This window comes from Mustela putorius, unplaced genomic scaffold (assembly GCF_011764305.1).
Source record: "Mustela putorius furo isolate JIRA1106 unplaced genomic scaffold, ASM1176430v1.1 tig00537301_pilon_pilon_pilon, whole genome shotgun sequence".
In the NCBI taxonomy this organism is placed as follows: domain Eukaryota; kingdom Metazoa; phylum Chordata; class Mammalia; order Carnivora; family Mustelidae; genus Mustela; species Mustela putorius.
Window position 1 is genome coordinate 2,259,691 of NW_025422439.1, and position 24,222 is coordinate 2,283,912.

At 44.3% G+C, this 24,222-nt stretch overlaps 1 protein-coding gene across 2 annotated transcripts in view; it reads right to left on the minus strand.

Moving 5' to 3' along the window:
• The window catches only part of ASTN2 (astrotactin 2), a 600,456-nt gene that overhangs the window by 552,617 nt on the left and 23,617 nt on the right, over positions 1–24,222 (minus strand). For both annotated transcript variants that reach the window (XM_045074025.1, XM_045074024.1), the window contains exon 2: positions 4,851–4,958. In XM_045074025.1, coding sequence (XP_044929960.1) covers positions 4,851–4,958 — 108 coding nt within the window. The remainder of the gene's footprint in view (positions 1–4,850; positions 4,959–24,222) is intronic.

Here is a 24,222-nt window from a genome sequence, read left to right on the forward strand (position 1 = left end):
GACATGACTGAAGACAGGCCGTGCTATGTGTTAGTGGAGATGTCACAGTGAAACAGAGGGCAGGGGCACAGGAGGTGGAGAGTGCATTCCAGGAAAGAACGTCTGCGGAAGTTCTTGTGGGACAGGTATGGGAGTGCTGGAGAAGAAGCCTGGGTGGCAGGAGGACACAGAGCCCTGGGGAAATGGGCGACTGACCACTCCACACATCCACTGAAATGCAAAAGGAAGGACTGAAACTTCCAAGCAGAGAAGCAACATGACCCCTGTGTACATTTTTAAAATGGTCACTCTGGCTGCAGGGTTGAGACTGGGCTAGAATGCAGTAAGTGAGATGGTTGAGAAGGGGATTTTAGTGGGTAGCGACAAAGGATGGAGGTGACAGGGACTGGGATGACAGTGATGGTGGAGGGAGATCGATGCTAGGCACTGTAGTTGCAAAGGACCTGCGCATGGTCCCATTTAATCCACACAGTTACCCCAAGGGGGTGCTATGGCCACCCCATTTTAAAACCAAGACTATGGAGACTACTGGCTCCTGTCCCATGGAAGGATACACAGCAACAAAGACAGGGCTGAGCCCTAGGTCAGCTTCCAGTTCCCACTCTTCCAGGAAGCCCTCCCAGATTTCTCAAGCATTCCTCTCTCTCTCCTTTTTCCCAAAGCTGGAACAGTCAGAACCATCCAGAGAATGAGTTCTACTTTGTCTTCCCACATATCTACTATCAGCACCTCTTGTGGCCCTCGGGAAGACTTTCACCAACGTTCACTGACTTGCTTTTGAGCACGCCTTTCAACCTCTACTTGTCAACGGGGGAGGTAAGACTCATACACAGGCAGTGACTTGGCCAAGGTGATGGCCAACGTCATACTGAGAACTGCTGGCAAATCCATCCAGGACTGGAAACCACAGCTCCTGATGCTATCAGATGACCCCACAGTATGGACCCCCTTCCGAATCCTTCAGAGGTGGCAACAGTTTAACACCCTAATTGCAGTCTGCCTACCCCTAGATTCGGGCTTGTTTGCAGCTGGAACTGAAGGGGGGAGGGTGAATGAATATGGATTCCCAACGCTCTGAGGTCACACTTTTCCAACACCTGGTATGTAGAGATGTGCCCTTCCTGGATGTTCTAGCTCTTTCTTCCCCGGCCTCATTGCACTTTAGCACCTTCTCCCTGTGACCGTCCGGATGGCCTGCATGGTCTCAGGGAGTCTGCAGGGAGCTGCTGCAGCCTGTGGAAAGAAGAGCTGCTGGGATGGCGGTGGCAGAGGCCGGGGAGAGGGCTGGCACGCAGAGCTCGGGCAGGCCTGGCGGTGAAGGCACAGGCCAACGGGATGACAGAAGTCACTCGAAGGTGAGGGACAGACAACCTCTCCAAAGAGAAAACCAGGCAAGAAGAGAGGCATGTGGGAGGGGGAAGACAAGGTGCAAGTGAGGCCAGGTGCCCGGGTGCATTTCATGAACAGGGGATTCTCGAACATACACAGCCAGTCCTACCAGCATGACGAAGAAGGGACCTCAGAGACGTGGGCTCCCCCAGGTCTCAGAGAAAAGACCAAACACCTGGACAGGTGGAAGGACTTGCATGGGGTCTCACAGCGCTGGCCCAGATTGGGGATCTGCCCACACACCTGTCCCGGTGCTCCTTCCCGGGCCACTTAGCTCCCTTTACCACCTACACATCTCGTCTCGCTCCTTCACCCCTGCCTGCGAGCTCGAATGACACGAACTGATTTTAAACCTCACAACACCCCCTCGAGCTTTAATTTCCCTAGCCTCACTTGTCAGAGGAGGACACTGATGTGCAGAGAGATTAAGGTTCATGTTCAAGAAGGCGCCGCTTGTTGGTGGCGTGGCTGGGACTGGAACCCCGGCAGCTCCCTGTAAGCACCAAGTTCTCACTCCTCCGATCCAAGGCTCTCTCACCCCCACGGGCTCCCAAACTTTCCCCAGCTCACTTCTGTGTTGTGCATTTTCCCCGTGAGGGCAGGGAGTGCTGAAGGTGCTTCAACTCTCTCACACACACAAGAAACCGCAAGGAAGGGTCACAGCCCTTGGAGGGGAGGACCGTGCTGTCTGCAGAAACAGGCACGGGGCCCCGGATTCACTGTGCTGCACAAAGAACCCGAGCACCAGCAGAACTGATAACCGTGACGCTACCACACACAGCATCGGGAAGGCTTTCCTGTGACCTTGAAAAGAGGGCAGAGGAGCCTATGCGAAGGGCGTTGAAACTGGAAGCTCCTTCGGACTCTCTCAACTCCCTTCCCTGCTGCAGTGTTCTTCCTGAGCATCTGTCCCCATCTAACATTTTTATATTTTGATACAATGCAAGCTCCACAAGGATCAGTCTGTTAAAAACTGTTGTTTGATTTGTGTCCCCAATGCCTAGAAGAGTGTCAGACACACCGTTGGGGCTTGACAGATATTTGAAGTCGTGAGGGAAGGAGGGAGGGAGGAAGGAAGGATCCACCGGGAAACAGTTGGCGAGAAGAGGAGGGAGCGGTAGGAACGGGGGACGAGAGACAAAGGTAAGGAAGAGAGAAGAAGAAAGAGTGAATGCGGAAGAGAACAAAGGGAAGAGAAGACTGAAGAGAAGGAAGCCCTGATGCAGGAGAGAAAGGGAAGGAGAGAGGAAAAGCAGACGACAGGAACAGGAGCAAGAGCAAGAACATGCAACAAGCAGGCCAGCAAGCATCCCAGGGGCCTGAGAAGCAAGAGGAAGACATGGCTGGAACCACAGGCAAAGGGAGAAGGACTCAGCCCTGTGGACAATCAGAGGGACAAAGCAGCAGCACTCAGCTGGCAGGAGAGCTGGAGGGAGGTCGGGGGAGGTGCGGGGAGAGGGGATGCATCACAGCCCTGACTCCCCCCACCACTCAGCCAAGAAGCACAGCCTGGCCTTCTGCAGCCTTTGGAGGCATCGGGCCAAACCGTTTATCTGGAGTCCTGGGGCTTGCTTTTGCTTTTCTTTTCAAAGTTTAGCTCCGATTTACGAGGGGCGTGCTCCGTGATGGATGTTTTTCCAATTAGCTGTAAACAGCCCAGTCTTGCAGAGGAGATCTACCAACTTCCCCAGCTCTAATTCTGGCTGCTGGACTGGGGGAGGGAGAAGACAGGTCAAGAATCATCCATCACCAACTCGGAAATCAACGCAGCAGATACCAGGGGGCCAAGGCTGGGGGAGGAGGGAGGGGCAGGCCCGATTGTTCCAATCACTGCAGAGGCTGCAGAACTTTCCCAGTTGATGGGTCGTAAGAGCTACTCCCCGCACAGGGTCTTTTCAGTGAAAGGTACCAGGAGTGGGCACACAGGGAAACCCACAACGAGAACTGAATTGGCATTACTAAGGTCTATTTTATTTGCCCTTAGTATGCACCTGGTACCATGACAAGTTTTTTAAAGATTTATTTATTTGAGAGAGAGAGGAAGAGAGTGCACACAAGAGGGTAGGGAGAGGGACAAAGGGAGAGAGTCCCCAAGCCGACTCCCCGCTGAGCACAGAGACCCACACAGGGCTCAGTCCCAAAGCCCTGAGATCAGGACCTGAGCTGAAACCAAGAGGTGGACGCTCAACGGACTGAGCCACCCAGGTGCCCGCATCGCAGATATTTTATATAGCTTAACCAAAATCCATCCCTGAGTATATGAGGCGATTATGAGGCCCATTTCACAGATGATAAAATTGAGGTGTAGGGGAGATAGATAACTTGCCCAAGAGCAAAAGTGGCCCAGGGCAGCTATGTGACCGATGTCCTTTAAGTGTCCACCAGGCATGCGTGGAACACACGCAGAAGTGTTCTACAAGAGCGATTCTTTCCCTCTTCCCTACCCCAGGAACTTCTTCAGCCCCATGTGTGCAGAGGTGAGAGGGCCACATGTCTTGATGAATTGCCTTCATGTTTGCCAGAGGACCCTGACTTCTTTCTGGGTCTAAACCTTCAATGGTCTAAGCCCTCGGAGCTCTCGTTAATCACTGACATGGAATACATGTTTTACCCCCCACCTCCCACTCCCCGTTCCCTTCCAAGACTGCAACCTTGAACTAGCTGTTTCCCCATCCATACTCAGGGATGAGCAACGACATTCACAGGTGATTGCCTGAAATATACTCTATTTTCCCTTCGGAGTATGTGCAATCATCAGAGAACTGTGGACCTCAGCCCCAAGGCGTAGCCCTTTATGGAGTCCTGCACCCGCTTCTGATGACTCCTTACCCGGTCATTGTAAGAGAGAAGGATATGGATTTCACCTGGTGAAAACACTCTCACGAAAATCAAAAGGAGTCGCCTTTAGAGGAACCTACTGGAGAACCTGCCCTCTGGTCTTGGTGGCCCGTAAGAAGAGTTTCCTGCACAAATGCTTCTATCCCATAGATGCTGCACGTTTTTCCGCTGAGCCCATTTCCCTTTGCACGTTGACTGTTAAAGCTCTGCCTTAAACGGCCAGCCCCTTCTAAGAACGACGCACCACAGTACGCCAGAGATCACCCTGCATCGATCCAACCTGGGTTTGAATCATGTTCCTTATTCCTATTTTACTTTCCATCTGATTCCTTTACTTACTTCATTCCGGTGCTGGATTTTTTTTTTCCTTTCACTGCATAAACTTAAAAAAACCTTCCCCAAATCCGTTGAGGAAGGAGGTAGGACGGAGAGCAAATAAAGAACGGAAGGGGAGGCCATAAACCACCAACACGAGTCTAGAGGGGGTTTCGGATGCCAGACTGTGTTAACTGCATCGGGACGGGGTCGAGGACAAGCTGAGGTTTGTCACGGGGCACGGAGTCTGCTTTCCAGGCTTTCCTCCTACAAACACTGGTTCTGGAACCTGCCCCAGGACTCCTTACCTTTGCTGCGGCGACGACTCCTGTACTGCTCCGTATAGAAGGTCAGCTGCGTTTCGTCGTCTGCCTCTGAACCGGAAGTCCCCTTGGTTCTCCCAAAGCTGATTCCCCCTGAAAGGAAGAGCAACCCATTAGTCACGTAAGCCTCCTAGAGCTTGTTAAATCCCTCATCCGACCCAAAGATCAGCAGCCCCATCCCCAGGCTTCTTTCTGTAAATCCCAAGTGACACAGGAGCTAGCATGATTTATGGACAGAGGTCGGCTCTGCGGTGAGGCAGATCTGGGTTCTAACCATGGCCTGGCAGCCGTGAGCTCTGTGACCTTGAGGGGACACCTTCTTTAGCTGAGCCCTGGGTTCTCTCTTAATAAAATGGGGACAATAACTATTGACTTTGTAGGGTTTCTATGAAGATAAAAGGAGATAGGATACATAAAATACCTGGTTTGTGGTGGGTCTTAACTAACTGATAGCTATATTGTCACTTAGTAGTGATGAGCCTGCCTCTAAGAAAACACTTCGGGCAACTTAATTTCACATACATTTCAAGCAAGTGCTTCCTGGATGCCAAGCCCAGAGCCAGACACTGGAGGTACAAAGATAGATACAGCCCAGTTCTTGCCAGCCGGCAGATCATAAGCTAGTCCAGGAGACAAATGGGATCCTAAGGAGGCTTTAACCTAATTCATGGTTATGTTTTTCCCCACAATGAGATGCTGAGAATATGGGGGAAAGCAATCCATCCCAACACGGAGCACCTGAGAAGGTTTTATGAAGGAAGTGGGATTTAAGTCAGGGCCGGAAGGATGAATGGGGCTACGGTGGCAGAGAATGGAGTTCCAGGGAAAGGTAAGAGTTGAGCAACCCCGGGGGGGAAGGGGCGTGTGGGCTGGGGAAGGGCGGGGGAACAGCGAGTAGAGAGATGACGGGAAGGACCCCGGGAGCCTCATGATCGACGCTCCACTGCCACACGGAGGTCGGCTTTTGGGCCTCACGAAGGGTCCCAGGGCAAGAGGATGTGTTGGTTAGTCACATACAACGTGAAGGACAGGACAATGGCACCCACGCCTCAGAGTGGGTGCCGTGGAGGGCAGGAAGCTGGAGGCTCAGGGATCCCTTGGTGAGAGGCATGAGGCTCTGGCTGAGGCAGGGGGCAGCGTGGATAGAAAAGAGAGGGGAGCGACAGGGGGTTCAGAGACACACTCAGGATGTGGGGCCACAGGGGACGCACTGACACGCAACGGACAGTGGCTTCCAAAAATGATCAAGATTAGAGGCCAGAAAGAAATATGCCAAAATATGAATAGCAGTTAATTCTGCAGAGAGGAATACATATATATATATATTTTAATTTTCTCTGTGCATTTATTTATTTACTTACTTACTTAATTATTGTTAATGAAAAAGCACAGGATGTGGGAAGAGAGGCATTAAAGCATTGGTAAAGTCTTGGCCCTAGAGAGGGGACAGTGCAGGGAGAGCTTCAGAGCATGGTGGGGCGCATCGTGGGCAGGCAAACAGGGGGCCTTGGGTTTGGGTACAGATCTTCGGACACTGACGTCGACATCCATAGCCTGTGTTTGGGAGGAGACTCACAGCGGAAGCGGATAAGCTGGATGAAAAAGTAGTTGAAGGCAGGGCAGAGAGGGAGACCACTCTCCCCTCCAAATATTTTGTATCTTCTGAATCAAGCCCCATACCCACCTATTACCTGATTGAAAATTCTACCCGAGGAAACGACAAACATAGATCAGTGGGGAACATGGCTCAACTCAAAGACGCGTTCCCTATGCCACTTCTCTGGGAGGGCCTTCAGTCTACAGAAATCCCACGTGCAGACACTCCGCCTGCAATATGGTCATTGTGCCTTCATTGTTTCATTCCAGCAGCACGTTGAGCAAGGGGCTACGTGCCTAGAAGATGCCGATGCATTACTGCCTACAATCCTCATCACGATATCCTCAGAGCAAAAGTGCCATTAACGACCTGGATAATAAAGACACAAAGACACGCATGGGCAGAGTCACACAGCTGATGAGTCCTAAAATTGGGATTCAGGACTAGTCTGTCCAGCTCCACATTTGAGCTTTCTAGGATGCAAAGTGCTTTCCTGGAAATAACTCAAGAGGGAACTTCAGGGAGGGCAGGCTGTCCATTCAGCATCAGGGCACCAAGTTCTCATCCTCCCATTCCGAACCTACACCCTTGGAGGGAAGTATACTGTGGCCCATTTTATAGATGAAACCCCCATGTTTCAGAAAACAAAAGGGATTTGGTAATAATGAGTGAAGTTGGACTCAGTATCCACATATGACCAACAGCCAAGTTCAAATTTTTAACCACTTTCGACACTGCCTCTCAAAGTAATGCTCTGTAACATGGCAAGATTAATAACCGCCCTCTCCCTTCCCTGAGACAGTGTGTTGCCATCGATGGGAAAGTATAGGAGACAACAATGTCTGATCTTTGTCCTGGAAGGTGTCTTTGGCCTGTCCCCTGTCCCAACCTCCAGCAATGGAGGGTAGGGCCTGGAGACAGCAGGAGACTCCAGGTTCTACAAAATGCAGCCCTTTCTTTAAAGGCTCTCTGCTTTGAAGTGGTGTTGGCCGAGGCCCCATGGACATTCTGGAAACAAGGAAAGAGCAAAGATCTCAAAGGTCAGGAGGGCTTTTTAAACTTCCATTAACATATTCTACTGTTATGGGAAAAAGGACAGAGAGAAGGAAGGGGGAGAGGAAGGGAGGGGAGGGGAGGGGAGGAGGAAGGGGGAGGAAGTGAGGGAGAAGGAAGGAAACAGAATGGAACTGGGAAGGGAGGATTTTTGTTCATCTACACATAATTCTTGGCCAAGGGGAAAAGGAAGGCATTGGATAAAATCGTTACTTTATGCTCAGAGAGCACCTGTCATTCTTCCTACTATGTTTTGGGCAGCAGAGACAAAGGGGAGGTTCTATCCCTAGCAGGAGTCTACCTCAGACTCCCCCACACCCCCTTCAATCTCCACCACCCCCCGCTTAATTAAAACATTCCAAGGAGGGCGCCTGGGTGGCTCCGTGGGTTGAGCCTCTGCCATCAGCTCGGGTCATGATCTCGGGGTCCTGGGATCGAGCCCCGCATCGGGCTCTCTGCTCCAGGGGGAGCCTGCTTCCTCCTCTCTCTGCCTGCCTCTGCCTACTTGTGATCTCTCTCTCTCTGTCAAATAAATAAATAAAATCTTTTGAAAAAAAACCAAAACAACAACAACAAAAAAACATTCCAAGGAAATCCTTTCTCCCCGCTTTCTCATTTTCCTTCCTCTCCCAAACAAATGACCTACTATGCTCCTGCCCTGGTGAACATGACAGGCACTCAGACAGGATCCTTTCCCTCGTGGGACAGTCCAGCTGGGGTGAGAGAAAGTCACCAGACATTTCAAACACAATTGAAAAAAAAAGAAAGAAAGAAAAGAAAAGCTCACCATTGCCTAACACTCTCTCTGCCAGGCACTGTTGTAACCCTTACACATATCGACTTGTTTAATTCTTAAATAACCCTAAGAAGGAGGTTACTACTTTTATTCACTTTTTAATGGATGAGGAAATGAAGACATGAGGAAATTAAGTAATTTGCCCAGGGTCACACAGCTTGTCAGTAGCAGAACCACAATTCACATCCCAGCAATGACTGTAGAGTCTATTCCCTTGGTCTCTAAACCCGCGCACAATAAAATATGCAGATAGCTCCCTGAATGTCCACAGCCACGCCTGTAAGGAAGGCATTACGTGCCTTGTCTTCCACATGAATAAGCTGCGTCTTGGAGCTGCTGTGAGGCGGGAAGCGAGGGAGTGGAGACAGAATCGGGTCTGCTTCCCTGCAAAGCCAGCCTCGTGGCTAAAACAGTCTGGGACACTGTGTGTGCACACGCATGTGTGTGCGTGTGTGCATGTGTGTGCACATAGGCAGAGCAGTGGCAAAGCTTGATTTCACCTGCAAGGATTAGCAGGTGTGTAATGTGCCCCCCCACCAAAAAAAAAACTCAAGGAACATTTTCCTCTTCTCGAAGCTCCTCGCTTGGACCTCTGTACTTGTACTATTGGTAGGAACTCCATTCAGGCTTAGCTAGATCTCTCTTTTTTGTTTTTTTTCTTTAGAAACTTTATTTGACAGACAGATGACAAGTAGGCAGAGAGGCAGGCAGAGAGAGAGTGGGGGAAGCAGGCTCCCCGCTGAGCAGAGAGCCTGATGCGGTGCTCGATCCCAGGACCCTAGATCATAAGCTAAGCCAAAGGCAGAGGCTTAACCCACTGAGCCACCCAGACACCCCCAGGCTTAACTCGTTCTTAGGGCCATCTCCACCATTCCACATGCCCAAGCACATGGACATCACACCCCTGACTACCATGAAGGCTTCTCCAGTCCTTCTCCACTCCCATGCTTTTGACCTCAGCTCCTTCCTGTAGGTAGCAAGCAACCATTTCCAGAGTGGAAGCTGAAACTCAGAGAGGTTGCTGCTACACCAACCTGTCCGACAGAAGTAGAATGCAAGCTGCATATGTCATTTTAAATGTCCTAGCAGCCACATGAGAAGGGGAAAAAAAACAGGGGCACCTGGGTGGCTCCGTGGGTTAAGCATCTGACTCTTGATTTCAGCTCAGATCATGATCTCAGGGTTGTGAGATCAAGCCCCACATTGGGTTCACACTCAGCAGGGAGTCTGCTTGAGATTCTCCCTCCTTTCTCTCTTCCTCCACACCCCTCCCCTGCTCGAGCTCACTCTCTCAGTCTCTCTTAAATAAATAAATAAATAAATAAATAAATCTTTAAAAAAAAGGAATGGGAAAAAACAAATAGGTAAAATCAATTTTCAGAATATATTATATTTAACCCAATACACTAAAAATACTATCATTTTAATATGTAATTCACACAAAAAATGATCCACATTAAAATACCTTATAAATTTTTTTCATGACAGGTTTTCAAAATGCAGTCTGTATGTTGGGCGTGCAGCACCCCTCAATCCAGAGTATCTGCAGCAAATGCCTATCAGGGAACACACTTCCGGGTGCATTGGACCATGGATATCATGGAGCATAATTAAGGGCCGGGATCGGGGCACAGAGAGAGATGAGTAAGTCACAGACCCCACTAAAGTACTGCATCTTTTTTTAAAGATGTGAATTGCAATAAATGGGATAGCTCAGATTCCACTAGAAGAAGAACCATTGGTTGTATCTTCAGGCCCCTAGGGGTCCAGCAGTTCTCTACAGGAGTGTCATCAATGAGCCACGGCGGTAATGCCCTTGTGTAGAAAGACGAGACTGTGCTGGGGTCAGACCTGAGTCCTAATCTGAGGTCTCACTTCTTGGCTGTGTGAGTTTGGGCGTGCACCTACCCTCTCTGAGTTCATCTTTAAAAGGAGAGACAGTACTCCTTAGCCTGCATGGTCACTATGAGGAAAATGACAGAATGTATGTAAAGAGCATAAACACCAGAAAAGTGATGGTGAGGGCACAGGCCTCATCCATTAGATGTCTACCTGAGTTTCACAGGAGAAAAGAAATGCTGCTGGGGATGGGGGAGGGGGGGTTCTCCGCTTTCTGTGACATCCTGGGGAGGTGGCAGGCCCCCAAGTCCTATAGCCTCTCGGCGTCCATCTAGTCCAAAAGGGCCACAGGCCAATTACACACGGACTTGGAGATGATTCAGACAGATAGAAAAGGGCCCCCTCTGCTAGTATTTTAATATGAAATTGGTGATTTAGTGAAGTAAAGTGCAGCCATTAATTATACAGGACTCCTCCTGTCTTTCCATTTCAGGCTGAGGGAATGTGAGAAGGGCCCGAGACGGGCAAGAGGAGAGGAGAGGAGACGCCCTTCGTCCTCCTTCCGCGGGCCCCGGTCCTCTGGTCCTGAACCATCCGGAACGGAGCCTGAAGTAGACGGGCGAGGCCCCTGCTCTAGTGTGGTGAGCACTGCGTAGGGCCCTTCAGATGCAGTGGCCTGTCCACACGTCACAAGGGGCCCAGGAGGGAAGCATCGCCTCGATTTTATTGCGGGGCACGCCGACCCGCAGGTTCTCAATGCTGCTTCTCAGAGATCACACAAATGACGAATGGCGGAGTCCCCAGCTTTGAGTGACTTTCCTGTGATGCTCTAACCCTGTGCTCTCGTGAAAAGACAAGTCCTTGGTCTGTAGGGAAATGCAAACCCAAGCCACAATGAGATATCATTACATAGCCAGGAGGTGGGCCATCATCAAAAAAAAAAAAAAAAAAAAAAAAAAAGAAAGAAAAAGAAAGAAAATACCAAGTGTTAGAGAAGCTGTAGAGGACCGGGAACCCGCCTACATGGCTGGTGAGATACCAAATGGTACAGCCACTGTGAGAACTGGTCTGACAGCTCCTCACGAAGCTAACCCCACAATCACCACGGGGCCCAGCAATTCTGCCCATAGGCATGCCGTAAAAGAACTGAAGACAGGGCCTTCAAATAAACCCGTGCACACGAACGTTGATAACAGCACTATTTATACTAGCCAAAGGGTAGAAACAACACAAATGTTCATCAGCTTGTGTACGGAAAAACAAAATGTGGTGTAGCCACACGAGGGCATATTGAGGCAATGTTACTCAGCCCTAAAGGAATGCTGACACCTGCTAAACATGGACGGACCTTGCAGACATCGTGCTAAGGGAAAGAAGCCAGACACAAAAGGTCATGTTGTACATGTTTCTATTTATGCAAAACATCCAAAATGAGTAAATCCATTGAGACCAAAAGCAGTGGCTGCCTGGGCTGGGTCGATGGCGGAGAAGAGTGGAGAGTGATTGCCCATGAATGTATGGTTTCCTTTTGGGGTGATGGGAATGTCTCGGAACCAGACGCAGGTGGTGGTTACACAAACTTGTCAGTGTGGGAAATGACAATGAATTACGCACTTTAAAATAGTTTGTGGTTGATTTTATGTTGTATGAATGCTACCCCAACAAATAAAATGCTAAAACAAAGAGGCCCTCTGTAACATCACAAGACTGGGGGTAGAACCGTAGAACGGGGAACCTGGGACCAGTGAGAGACAGCGAGAAGGCACGGTGGGACACAGAGTAGGGACTTAGAAAGCCATGCTGCCCAGGGCTGAATCGAGGCATTCCAATCCCTACCCAAGTAATCACGGCACTCCCTCATTCATTTATTCATTCACCTCGCAACTACTGACCGTGACCCCACTCTGTGCCAGTGTTCTAGACACTGAGGATTACAACAGTGAATGCAGCAGGCAAAACCTTCCTGGCTTCAGCAGCTTCCTTTCTGGGGAGGAAGCAATTAGGATATTCCAGGCACGATGCAAAGCCCTCTCTACATAAGAATCATTTCAATTTTACTGATAAATAAATGAAGATATGCAGAGGTATTTAGAGGCTTTCCCAAGAGGGGAGAGATATTTGATGGCAAACAAAGGACCTGATGATAGGTTTGCTCTGGGGCAAATCAAGGCATCTGAACAAATTGAAAGTCACATTATGGGAAAGTCTAGAGCAGGATCGGGGGTGCCTGGTCTTTCCAGGCCCTGTGAGAATTAACTCATTGCTCTTCTTTGCAAAGCTACCGTCTCTGACTGTGCTGCCCTTCCACAAGCCTGCTGTGCCAGTCCCTGGGAGAGCCACCCCTCCACACTCCATCTCCCGCGCTCTTGGTATCATGATGGATGGTGGTGACATGTTAAATTATTCAGGCTCCGTGTCTTCCTCGAGCTGGTGACAGTGATATTGCATTTTTAGATTGCCCAGAACTGCACCAGATAGAGAAATATGTAGCTTGGGAATGCAAAAACCCATCTGACCCCCAACCGTCCGGGGAATACAAATGGTGCCAGTTGTGGGAAGAAGACAAAGGCGGCTAAAACGTCCCACGCCCCCTAAACCACACAACTCATGATTGCTTTGAGCTCTAGGGCTAGACCACAGATGTTCATATGCATCTACCACTTGAAGAGGCTCTGACCACAATCGCTACCTGTCACGGGGTGTTGCTATAGGCCAGGCACTTTGCCCAGAGGTGACTATCCCATCGCCATCCTTCCAAATGTGCCAGCTAGAGGCTGAGGACACGATGCTCCTCATCTGCAGTCACACGGCCAGCAAGTGGAGGACCCAGATGCCAACTCTGGTTTACCTGATGCCCCAGGAAGGAGGACTGGGAAATATTCTTGGGGTTCATGTTGAATTTGTAAAATTGATCATTATGGTTAATAAAATCCTTATGGTAAGGTATAATTAAACATGATAGTTGATTATTTCAGAAAAAAATGGAAATGACCTAGAGGCCCATTTTTAGGGGACTGATTTTTAAAAAATGGTATACTCTTAAAATAGACTTACATGAGGCTGTTAAATACAGTGACATAAATGTATATTTATTGATGTGTAGACCTCTCCATGATACATCATTGAGGGAAAAAATATACAGCAAAGAATGCAACGCGAGATTCCACTTGTGTAAATTTATACACATTTTGCTATTTAGTGTGGATTCCACTGAGTGTGCGTAATAAAAAATATATTAATTTAAAAATTTTAATTTAAAAAATAAAGACGTAAGTCAATCTGAGATGTTTATGATCTAGAGCTAGATCATAAACATCTCAGATTGACTTACGTCTTTATTATAAACTTTACTATAAACTTTATGTTAAACTGAATTTCAAAATCATACCATAAAACTATTTGGTATAAAAGAACCCTATTCTGTATGAAAAATACATAGCCACTAAGTATATAAATGTATGCATATACATACACTTTTATGCAGAAAAAGATACTGAAAGAAATATATTAAAGTGCTTCAGTGGTTATTCTCTGGGTAGTTAAGATTTGGAGTATTTAAAATGTTTTTCTTATTGTTGTTGTTCTGCATTTTAGAATTTTCCTCCTATGAGAATGTAATGCTGGGTAATTTTAAGAAACACTTAATAAAAGTTATGTTTATTTTCTTTTTTAATAAATGGTTTTACTGCTGCATTGTAAGCTCATTCTTCACTCAAACTTGAGAGTAATACGGCCATCCCAGAGGTAATCATCCCATCACCCAAGAATGGAAATATCTCAATTTGTCTCCAAATTTTGGCCCAAAGAAATATCTAGGCAAGAGACAAGCTCTCCAATCAAACTTAACTCAGTCCCTCATGAAAATAAAGCTTTGCCTTTATTTTCCCTGTGGGAGCCTGCAGTTTGCCAAGATGCCAGTCCCAGAATCTCTGGCCCCACACTCCAGCCTTTGGTACCCACTATCAAAGGTGGACACTGCTTTGCCTCCCCTTGAATCTGGGCTGCCTTAAGGATGTGTTTTTTTTTTTATAATTTTTTTAAAAAACTTTTAATAAACATATGATGTATTATTAGCCCCAGGGGTACAGGTCTGTGAATCACCAGGTTTACACACTTCACAGCACTCACCATAGCACATACCCTCCCCAATGTCCATAACACACCACCCTCTCCCTACCCCCCTCCCCCTGGCCCCCCTCAGTTTGTTTTGTGACATTAAGAGTCTCTTATGGTTTGTCTCCCAACTGATCCCATCTTGTTTCATTTATTCTTTTCCAACCCCCCAAATCCCCCACGTTGTATCTCCACTTCCTCGTATCAGGGAGATCATATGATAGTTGTCTTTCTCCGATTGACTTACTTTGCTAAGCATAATATCCTCTAGCTCCATCCATGTCATCGCAAATGGCAGGATTTCATTTCTTTTGATGGCTGCATAGTATTCCATTGTGTGTGTGTAGACATATATATATAGTGTATATATATTGTGTATATGTGTGTGTATATATATACATATATGTATATGTGTGTGTGTGTGTGTGTGTGTATATATATATATATATATATATATATATATATATACCCTCTTCTTTAAAGAAAGTGTTTTTTAATAAACAATCACCCGAGGAAGTGACTCTGCATTAGGAATGGGTCATAAAAGGCCATGCAGCTTCTGCCTGGCTTTCTTAAAACACTAACTTTCAAATGTTTACCTCCTCGTTGGAAACCTGCCCCTGCACCGTGAGAGATCTTAACCACATGAAGAGGCCCCCATGTAAGTGGTGCCACCAACAGTCTCAGATGAGCTGGGAGAGAAGTTTCTAGATGATCCCCACCCCACACCCTCCGAACCCCTGGGTCACCCACAGATGTTGGGACTATTCCCAGCTGAGACCCAGTCCTTGTAGAGCTGGGACAACTCCTCTGTCTTCCCTTTGTCATTTATGGATTCCTGACTCCTAGGTAGCATGAGCATAGGGTTGTTGTTGTTGTAAGGCAATAAGTTTAGAGTGATGTTTTATGCAGCAGGAGGTAACCAGAAACCTCCCCTTGTCCAGTCTTACAAAAATACCCACATTCCTTCCCACCTGTCATCATATGGCAGCCCTAAGCCCTAAAGATGAACTGGGTGTCCAGAGACCCAGGTCCGAGCCTGTCCTGTTACTAACATGCTGTATGCCTGGAAAAGGCATTAACACCTAGCAAGCATCACAGAACGCTTAGCACCTTTACTGGCTTCCCTGCAATGGTAGGCAGCTTCTTTGGCCCTCACAATGACTGGCTGAGATAGGCATTGCTACCCCCATTTGCAATATGAGGAGACTTCAGGTCAGAGATACCACAAGCAACTTGTTCAAGGCCACACAGTTCATAGATGGCAGAACAGACTGTGAGGTTGGCCAAGAATCAAGTTCCCTGTAATTTCCAACCTCTAGACTGTCTACCTTTGGGAATTACAGACTCAGGCTATTCCATAACTCCAAATGATGGACCTTCAGCTGCGTGGTATTTCCCTCCAAACTAAATATCCCTCCTAATGCCGTTCCTTACACCATATGTTTTATACAAACTATGACTGTTTTGGGGTTCCAAAATCAATGCATATATATTGTAGAAAATTAGAAAGAAACAAGTTAGAAGACACAAAGAGGAAAATAATAATCAAGCTAATAACTCTCCCTCCCACCGGATTTCCCTTATTTCTAGTTTTTAACCATGCATTTATACTAGACTTTGTTGTCTTATAACATGAGCACATATTGTTTTAAAATATCTAAGCTTAAATTAATTCATTCATTTATATCAGACATACATGTTAGTTATAGGCATCTGAGGTGTTCAGTGTGTTGGTGTGATATATTTATATATAGCAATATGATTATTAAAGTAGTGTTAGTTAATACTTTAAAAAAAAGAAAAGAAATACATGTTAGGATCTAGCTATATGCTTAGATCTCCTGACATTATATAAATTATATATATCATGTATGTCTGTATATATACACATCTAGTCTGTATCTAGGTGCAGGTGTATACCAGTATCTTCATCTGTAAACATACCTACACCTTTATCCACCAAAGTATTCATAGTGAGTTTCTCTGAATACTGAGTTTTCCTTCTTTTTGTTGACCTTTCTTATTTTCCTTTTTTTCTTGAAAATGAATAGCGATTGCTTACGGAATTAAAATGAAGCTACATAAAACATGTCACATACATCCTTTCATGTCATTAAGTATTGACTGCAGTATCATTTAATGTCCGCGATATATTCCATTACACCAATGTATCATCATGCACTTCATCAATTCCCTATTGTTTGAATTTTATATTGTTTCCAATTTTTCACTATAATACTGCACCACATGTTCCTAAAGATAAATCTTTCTACACATTCCTGTGCATCCATGTGTAGAATTTTCTTGAGAGTAAAAAGATAAATGACTGGGACGAGGGGTATTGACATATTCAAAGTTTTGGTCCATACCGCCAAGATGTCCTCCAGGAAGGTGAGACCAATTCCACTCTGATCAGCTACATACAGGGTGATTATTTCACTCTATAATGCTGGGTGTTACATCACAGTTTTCCAGTCTTAGTGCTTTTGATATGCATCTCAGATTTCAAATTTGTTTTGTCATATTCTTTTCAACCTACTCCGGGGGGCTCAAATCCTTTTTGATTTGTGATGTCTAGACTGACATGGGATAATCCAGGTGTGCTCTGACCCACCCAGAGCAGAAATGGACTCCCGCCTCCATTTCTCTGGACACAAGTTTTATAATAATGCAGCGCAGGACTGGCCCCCGCTTCAGTGGCAGCTGACTGGTACTCAGTATGCTCTCAGTTTTTTGTTCCCATGCACTGCAAATAAATCTGGTCTTTCCTATCATGTGTTTGTAGAACTGATTTCTTCTAAACCAAAGCAAAGAACGTTTATACTACCAAATGTGTCTATATATTTTGGCCCTCTCTTCCTAGTGTCTCAAGATATTTTTTCATCCAAGTCCTGTGATCTCATGTTTTCACTATTCCCTGACTAGCACACCCTCATTGAACTGGATAAATATGAAAAGGAACAGGATATAAGAAAAGGAATGAATAGTGACTGGATGTTTGCAACATGTCAAGCATATACTATAAATCAATGCTGATACCTTTGTTTTAAATATTAAGAAATTGATGTTTATAGGGATGATTTGTCTTGGGGAAGGCCACATAGCCAGGAGGGAGGAAGAGTGGGTGGGGAAGCTTATTTTTGTGGTTCTTGCTATTGTTGGTATCTGATGCCAAGTCTTCCCCTGATGTAAGGCAAGGAGACAGGTGTTGAAGAGAACTAGACAAAGAACAAAACCTGGTAGCTTATAGTTAGAGGACTCGCTTGAACTGACATCAGTCCCTTAATGAAAGCTCTTTGAGGCCATGTAATTGAATAAAGGTGAGCAATCTGACTATACTGTCAAACACTCTACAATTTCCTCCTTTGGAAACAACAGCAACAAAATACTGTTAATTCAATAAATATATGTTGAAAGCTTATAATCTGCCAGAAAGTATGCCGGGGAGTAAGACAGAAATATTCTATTGTCATAAAGGTTGCACTTAATTGGGATGATAGACTATTCAGATAAAGACATATAAAACAATCAATACACCTATGAGAAGCTTTGACAAATAGTTTGCTGACATTCAGATATCCTGTGCCTATACTATCTCCCTGATCTACCTGCACCACAAAGCAACCCGAAGTAGAAATGTAGTCTGCTTGCCATGATTTTCTTTTAGTGAACCCACGATGGCTCCCTGAGCTTCCAGCTTCCCTTCACGCATGCTCACTATGTTAATTTGACCAAATGACCTTACCCTGTTGAGAATCAAGATCAAGTTTCAAAAGTGTTTCACCGCCTATTTGAAAGGAGGATATGATTTGTCCTTCAGAACTGTGGAAGCCTCTCGACTTACCCTTGATTCCTCTATGAATATCACTACTCTGTGATTAAACACATACCATCAACTCATGTTAGCCCTGGAAAAGTAATTTGCTTGAGTCTAAGGACTGAAATTGAGGCAGACACTTCAAGTAAACACTCAGTACTTCCTCTGTACATTGGAGCTGCATGTCTTATGAAATATCTTTATTCTCCCTTTTCTACTTTTCAGATTTTTCCTTGATGTAAATGACGGATCTGACAGATTCAGAATGAATTTTGTTTATACTTTTATCTGGTAATAAGGTTTCAGTTGTTTCAGGCAATGGGACAATCATTTGCTTCTTCTTATTGTTCCAAAGGCAATTTTAAAAGCTTGTTTTCTTCCTTCCTTTCTTTTTTTTTTGCTTTTCGTTTTTTGTTTTTTCTCAAAATTTCCCACCATGAACTGACAAATCTGAAAGCTCAGCCTTTCTGGAAGTATTTTCAGAAGTTTAAGCTAAACTTTTATGTATTTTTGGCCTGTTTATCATCTTTGAGTTTCCTGTGCAAGTATATTTTATCTCTCTATGCTTCCCAAATTCCTCCCTCATTGTAATTCTCTGTGATTATTTGCTCAGAATTTCATTTTTTAGAGTCTTCCTCCCTGTCATACATCTATTTCATTTTAAAGTCTCTGGTCATAGAACGAGAAAAAAAAATCTATTCTCTGACATTAAAATATCACATGTATATGTGTTCATCAATTCTTGGTTATAATTTTTCACCTTTTGAAATACAAGTGTTATTTCTTGGTTTCATAATATCCAGTACCGGCAAAGATTTTATGAAATAATCATTTTCTTAAATTGTTGCAAGCAGTGCAAATTTGTATGGCCCTTTGGGGAAGCAATTTGGCAATATAAAAAAGAGCCTTAAAAAAATATGCATCCTTTTTGACCGACTTCTGGGAATTCACCCTAAGGAGACCACCTTAAATATAGGAAAGGCTTTATGTAGCATTACACTCATTGCAATGTTATTTATAAATACAGGAAAGTGGAAAATAATGCCCAACTTGAAGCAAATGGTTAATTATGCTGGAACATTAAAGGGGGCATGATGATAATGAGATACATAGAAAATACTTGTATCCAATACTAATTTTAAGAATGGGGGTAAAAATGATAAATTTGTAAATAAGGATTTACTATTAAATATAGAAGAGCTTCTGCTTATAGACTGGAGGAGTAAGATATGAACAGACCTACTCTCCTCCAGAGAGCAATAAATTTTAGACAAAATGCAAAACAGACAGACAAACAAAAACACCTAAGGGCTCTGGAAAGTAAATCAAGCAGGTATGTTTGGAAAGGAGTTGAAACATGGAGAAAACAGGCAGCACAGGTGAATTTCTCAAGTTTCAAGCTTTACCCTGAGTGTCGTCATAATTTCGGTCTGGCTCAGGGACCCTGAAATGGCAAGAAAAACTACAATCTTCATGGACAGGATTCAGATCAACCCCTGTCACCAGGAAGGGAAGGACGAATCCCAAGAAGAGATCCAGAGAGGGTCTCATAGTCTGTGTGTAAACCTTGTGCACACCTCTGGTTGACCTCTGAACCACACACTCAGGGTGAATTATATGCAGCACAGAGAAGGGAAGAAGAAATGACTGGGATTGGAGTCCCTGCTCAGGACTCCAGAGACAGCCAGATGGACGAGGATTTTAACACAACTACTGTAACTGTGCTCACAAGGGTAAAGAAGAAGAAGACTATAATGAATAAAAAAAATACAAAGATTATTAGCAGAAAAATCACACACACAGTAAGCTAATCAAGATTTTAGAACTGAAATATAGAACAACTATATGAAGTTAAAAAAAAAAATCCTTGGATAGGCTTAGGAGAGAGAACAGAAGAAACAGCCATTGACCTTGTAGATAGATTAATAAAATGCTCTAATCTGACGACATGAGAGAAGAAACATTGAAAAACATTTAACAGTGTCTAAGGGATCTATGGGGTCATATCAAAAGCTCTAAATACAGATAAGTGGAGTTGCAGAAGGCAAGGAGAGAGAACAAGGGAGGAAGGAAGGAAGGAAGGAAAGAAAGAAAGAGAGAGAAAGAAAGAACAAGAAATTTTTAAAAAGGAAAGGAAAGGAGAAAGAGAGAGAAAAAGAAAGACTGACAATTGACCAAATTTGGTATAAGAAAGTCATAAGCTAGCAAATTCACAAAGCTCAGAGAACACGGAATGGGATAAGCATCGGGGGGAAAGGTCTCTGCTGATAGTCAAACTGCTGGAAATCAAACTTTGAGAAACAGCCTTGCTCTAGACATTTCTATATGGTAAGAAAAAGGAAAAGGCATAAAGCTTGGAAAGGAAATGTTTGTTTGCAGGTGACATGATCATGTAGAAAAATAATCACAAAGAATCTGCAAAACAATTGGAAGAATAAGTAACTTTGGCATGGTTGAAAGATAAAAGGTTAATTAATATAGGAAAGGTGATTGCATTTCTATATAGAAGCAGCACACACATGAAAAATGAAATTTAAAAATAATTCCATTTACAAGAATGCAAGAAACTACTTAGTAAGTTTAACAAGAGACATACAAGATTTTTTTTTTATGAAAACAGCAGAAAACTGCTAAGAGAAATTTAAGAAAACCTAAATAAATGGAATGATATGCCATGTTGGTGGACTTCAAGACTCAATACCATTAAGATGTCATTACCCCCCCAGATATAGCGACAGGTTAAATGCAATCCTATTTACAATGCCCCAGGGTTTGGGAGTTTCTGTTTGTTTGTTTAGTAGAAATTGACAAGTTGATTTAAAAATTTATAGTGAAGTGTAAGTAACCAAGGACTGCCAAGCAATTTTAAAAGAGGACAATATTGGAGGGCTTACACTACTTGTTTTCAAGACTTGTAATAAAACTATAGTAACCAAGACAGTGTATTGTTAGTGAAAGCAGAGGCATACAGATCAATGAAAGAGTTCAGAATCACACAGAACAGATTTTTTACAAAGTTGTCAAAGGAAAGCCTTTTCAACAAATGGTCAAAGGAAAGCCTTTTCAGCAAATGGTGCTGGAACAAGTGGAGAGCCATATGCTAAAAGAAAGGAACGCAGGCCCTAGATCATGTCAAATACACATATTAACTCAAAACAGGTCATAGAACTAAAGTTAAATACTAAAGCTATTAAACTTCCAGTAGAAAACAGGAGAAACATCTTAGTGGCTTTGGGATAGGCAAAGATCTAAGGTTAAGACCAAATGCATGAATCATAAAAGAAAAAAATACTATATACATATATAAACAAATTATATAAAGGTGAAAAAATTTTGCTATTCTAAAGACATCACTAATAAAAGTAAAAGCAAACCATTAAATGGGAGAAAATGTCTGTAACACATTAGTTCTCTCCTTATCCACAGGGAATACGTTCCAAGACAGCCAGCGGATGCCTGAAACCACAGAGAGTACTGAATCCTATATACAGGATGTGTTTTATTATACATACCTACCTATGATAAAGTTTAATTTATAAATTGGGCACAGTAAGAGATGAATCATTACTACTCATAAAACGGGGCAGTAATAAATGTTATGTGAATGTGCTCTCTCTTGCTCATAAAATCTATCTGTACTATACTCACCCTTGTTGTGATGATGTGAGATGGTAAGATGCCTACATGATGAGACAGGCTGGGGAATGACGCACAGTGACGTACTGGGAGGTTACCTGAGAGCTGATGTCGCATTAGAAGCAGAGGGTCTGCCTGGAAGGAGGAGCACCAGCCTGGGACTGCTGTCAATCATGGATAACAGAAACCACGGAAAACAAGACCATGGGAAAGAGGGGCGTAACGTACATTTATCTGACAAATGACTTGTGTTGAGAATATTTGAAGACTTCTCATAATTTTTTAAGAAGACAAAAAAAAAAAAAAAAAAAAAAACCTTGGTTAAAAATTTGCAAATTAGGGCATGTGGGTGGCTCAGTCGGTTAAGCAACTGCCTTCGGCTCAGGTCATGATCCTGGAGTCCGAGGATCGAGTCCCGCATCGGGCTTCCAGCTCGTCGGGGAGTCTGCTTCTCCCTCTGACCTCTCCCCTCTCATGCTCTTTCTCTCACGCTCTCTCTAATAAATAAATAAAATCTTATTAAAAAATTTGCAAATTATTTGAAGAAAGAAATACTTTAACAAAGAATGGCAATAGGCACATGAGAAGATGATCAACCTTTTTAGTCATCAGGGAAATACAAATTAAGCCACAATGAGGTACCACTATGTAATCATTGAAATGGTGTTTTGTTTTGTTTTGTTTTTGTTTTTGTTTTTTTGGTTTGTTTGTTTTGTTTTGTTTTGTTTTAAGGCTGGGTAAATTTAAAAGAACAAATTTCAGTCTTACCAATTTCAACAAGGCTTGGGAGCAGGTAAAATTCTTTTTTTTTTTTAAGATTTTTTATTTATTTATTTGACAGAGAGAGATTACAAGTAGGCAAAGAGGCAGGCAGAGAGAGAGAGAGGAGGAAGCAGGTTCCCTGCTGAGCAGAGAGCCCGATGCGGGACTCGATCCCAGGACCCTGAGATCATGACCTGAGCCGAAGGCAGTGGCTTAACCCACTGAGCCACCCAGGCGCCCGGGAGCAGGTAAAATTCTCATACACTGTTAATGAGAATGTATATTGTGCACCTACTTTGGAAAACAAAACAAAACTTAGGGGTGCCTGGGTGGCCCAGGGCATTAGGCATCAGATTCTTGACTTTTGCTCAGGTCATGATCTCAGGGTCCTGGGATCAAGCCCCACTTCTAGCTCCACAGTCAGCACAGAGTCTGCTTGAGATTCTCTATATCCCTCTCCCTCTGCCCCTCCCCAAACTTGTACATGCATATTTTCTTTCTCTCTAAAATAACTAAATAAATAAAATATTTTTTAAAAAAGAATCTATATCATGCATCTACTTTAAAAACAAAACAGGGGCACCTTGGTAGCTCAGAGGGTTAAGCCTCTGCCTTCAGCTCAGGTCATGATCCCAGGGTCCTGGGATTGAGCCCCATATCAAACTCTCTGCTCAGCAGGGAGCCTGCTTCCTCCTCTCTCTCTGTCTGCCTCTGCCTACTTGTGATCTCTCTCTCTCCCTCTGTCAAATAAATAAATAAGTAATAAACTCTTTAAAAAAAAAAAACAAAACAAAAAACTATGGGGCACTTTGGTGGGTCAGTTGGTTAAGCATCTATCTGACTCTTGATTTTGGCTTAAGTCTTGATCTCAGGGTCCTGAGATTGAGCCCATGATTGATCTGAGCTCAGGTTGGAGTCTGCTTGAGATTCATTCTCTCTCTCTCTCTTCCTCTGCCCCTCCCACTGCTCAAATAAATAAATAAATAAAATCTTTTTTAAGAAAAGAAAAAAACTACTTTCTCACAAACTTACACCTACAACCTTATGTCCCACATATCCTGTTCCTAACTATTGATAAAGAGAAATAAAATCATATATCCACACAAAAACTTGTGCATGAATGTTCATAGCAGTCTTACTCAGAGTAGTAAAAAATTGAAATCAACTCAAATGTCCACTCATCAAGTGAGTAGATAAGGCATATCCACATAATGGAATACTATTCTGCATTAAAAAAGGAACTCCTGGGGCACCTGGGTGGCTCAGTGGGTTAAACCTCTGCCTTTGGCTCAGGTCATCTCAGGGTCCTGGGATCGAGGCCTGCATTGGGCTCTCTGCTCAGTGGGGAGCCTGCTTCCTCCTCTCTCTCTGCCTGCTTCTCTGCCTACTTGTGATCTCTCTCTCTGTGTGTGCCAAGTAAATAAATAAAATCTTTTAAAAAAAGGAACTCCTGATATACGCAACAATATATATGAATCTCAGAAACACTGAGTTAAAGACACCAAACACAAAGAATGCATACTGTCTGAGTCCACTTACGTAGAATTCTAGAAAAGGTAAATCCAGTCTATATGAGATAAAAGCAGATCTGTGATTGCCTGATGTTGGTGTGTATAAGGATGAATTTACTATGAAAACATCGCAAGGAATTGGGGGGGTGATGGAAATGATCACACAACTTCCAAAAACTCACTGGATTGTAAACTCTAAATGGATGCGATTTATTGTACATAAAGTACAC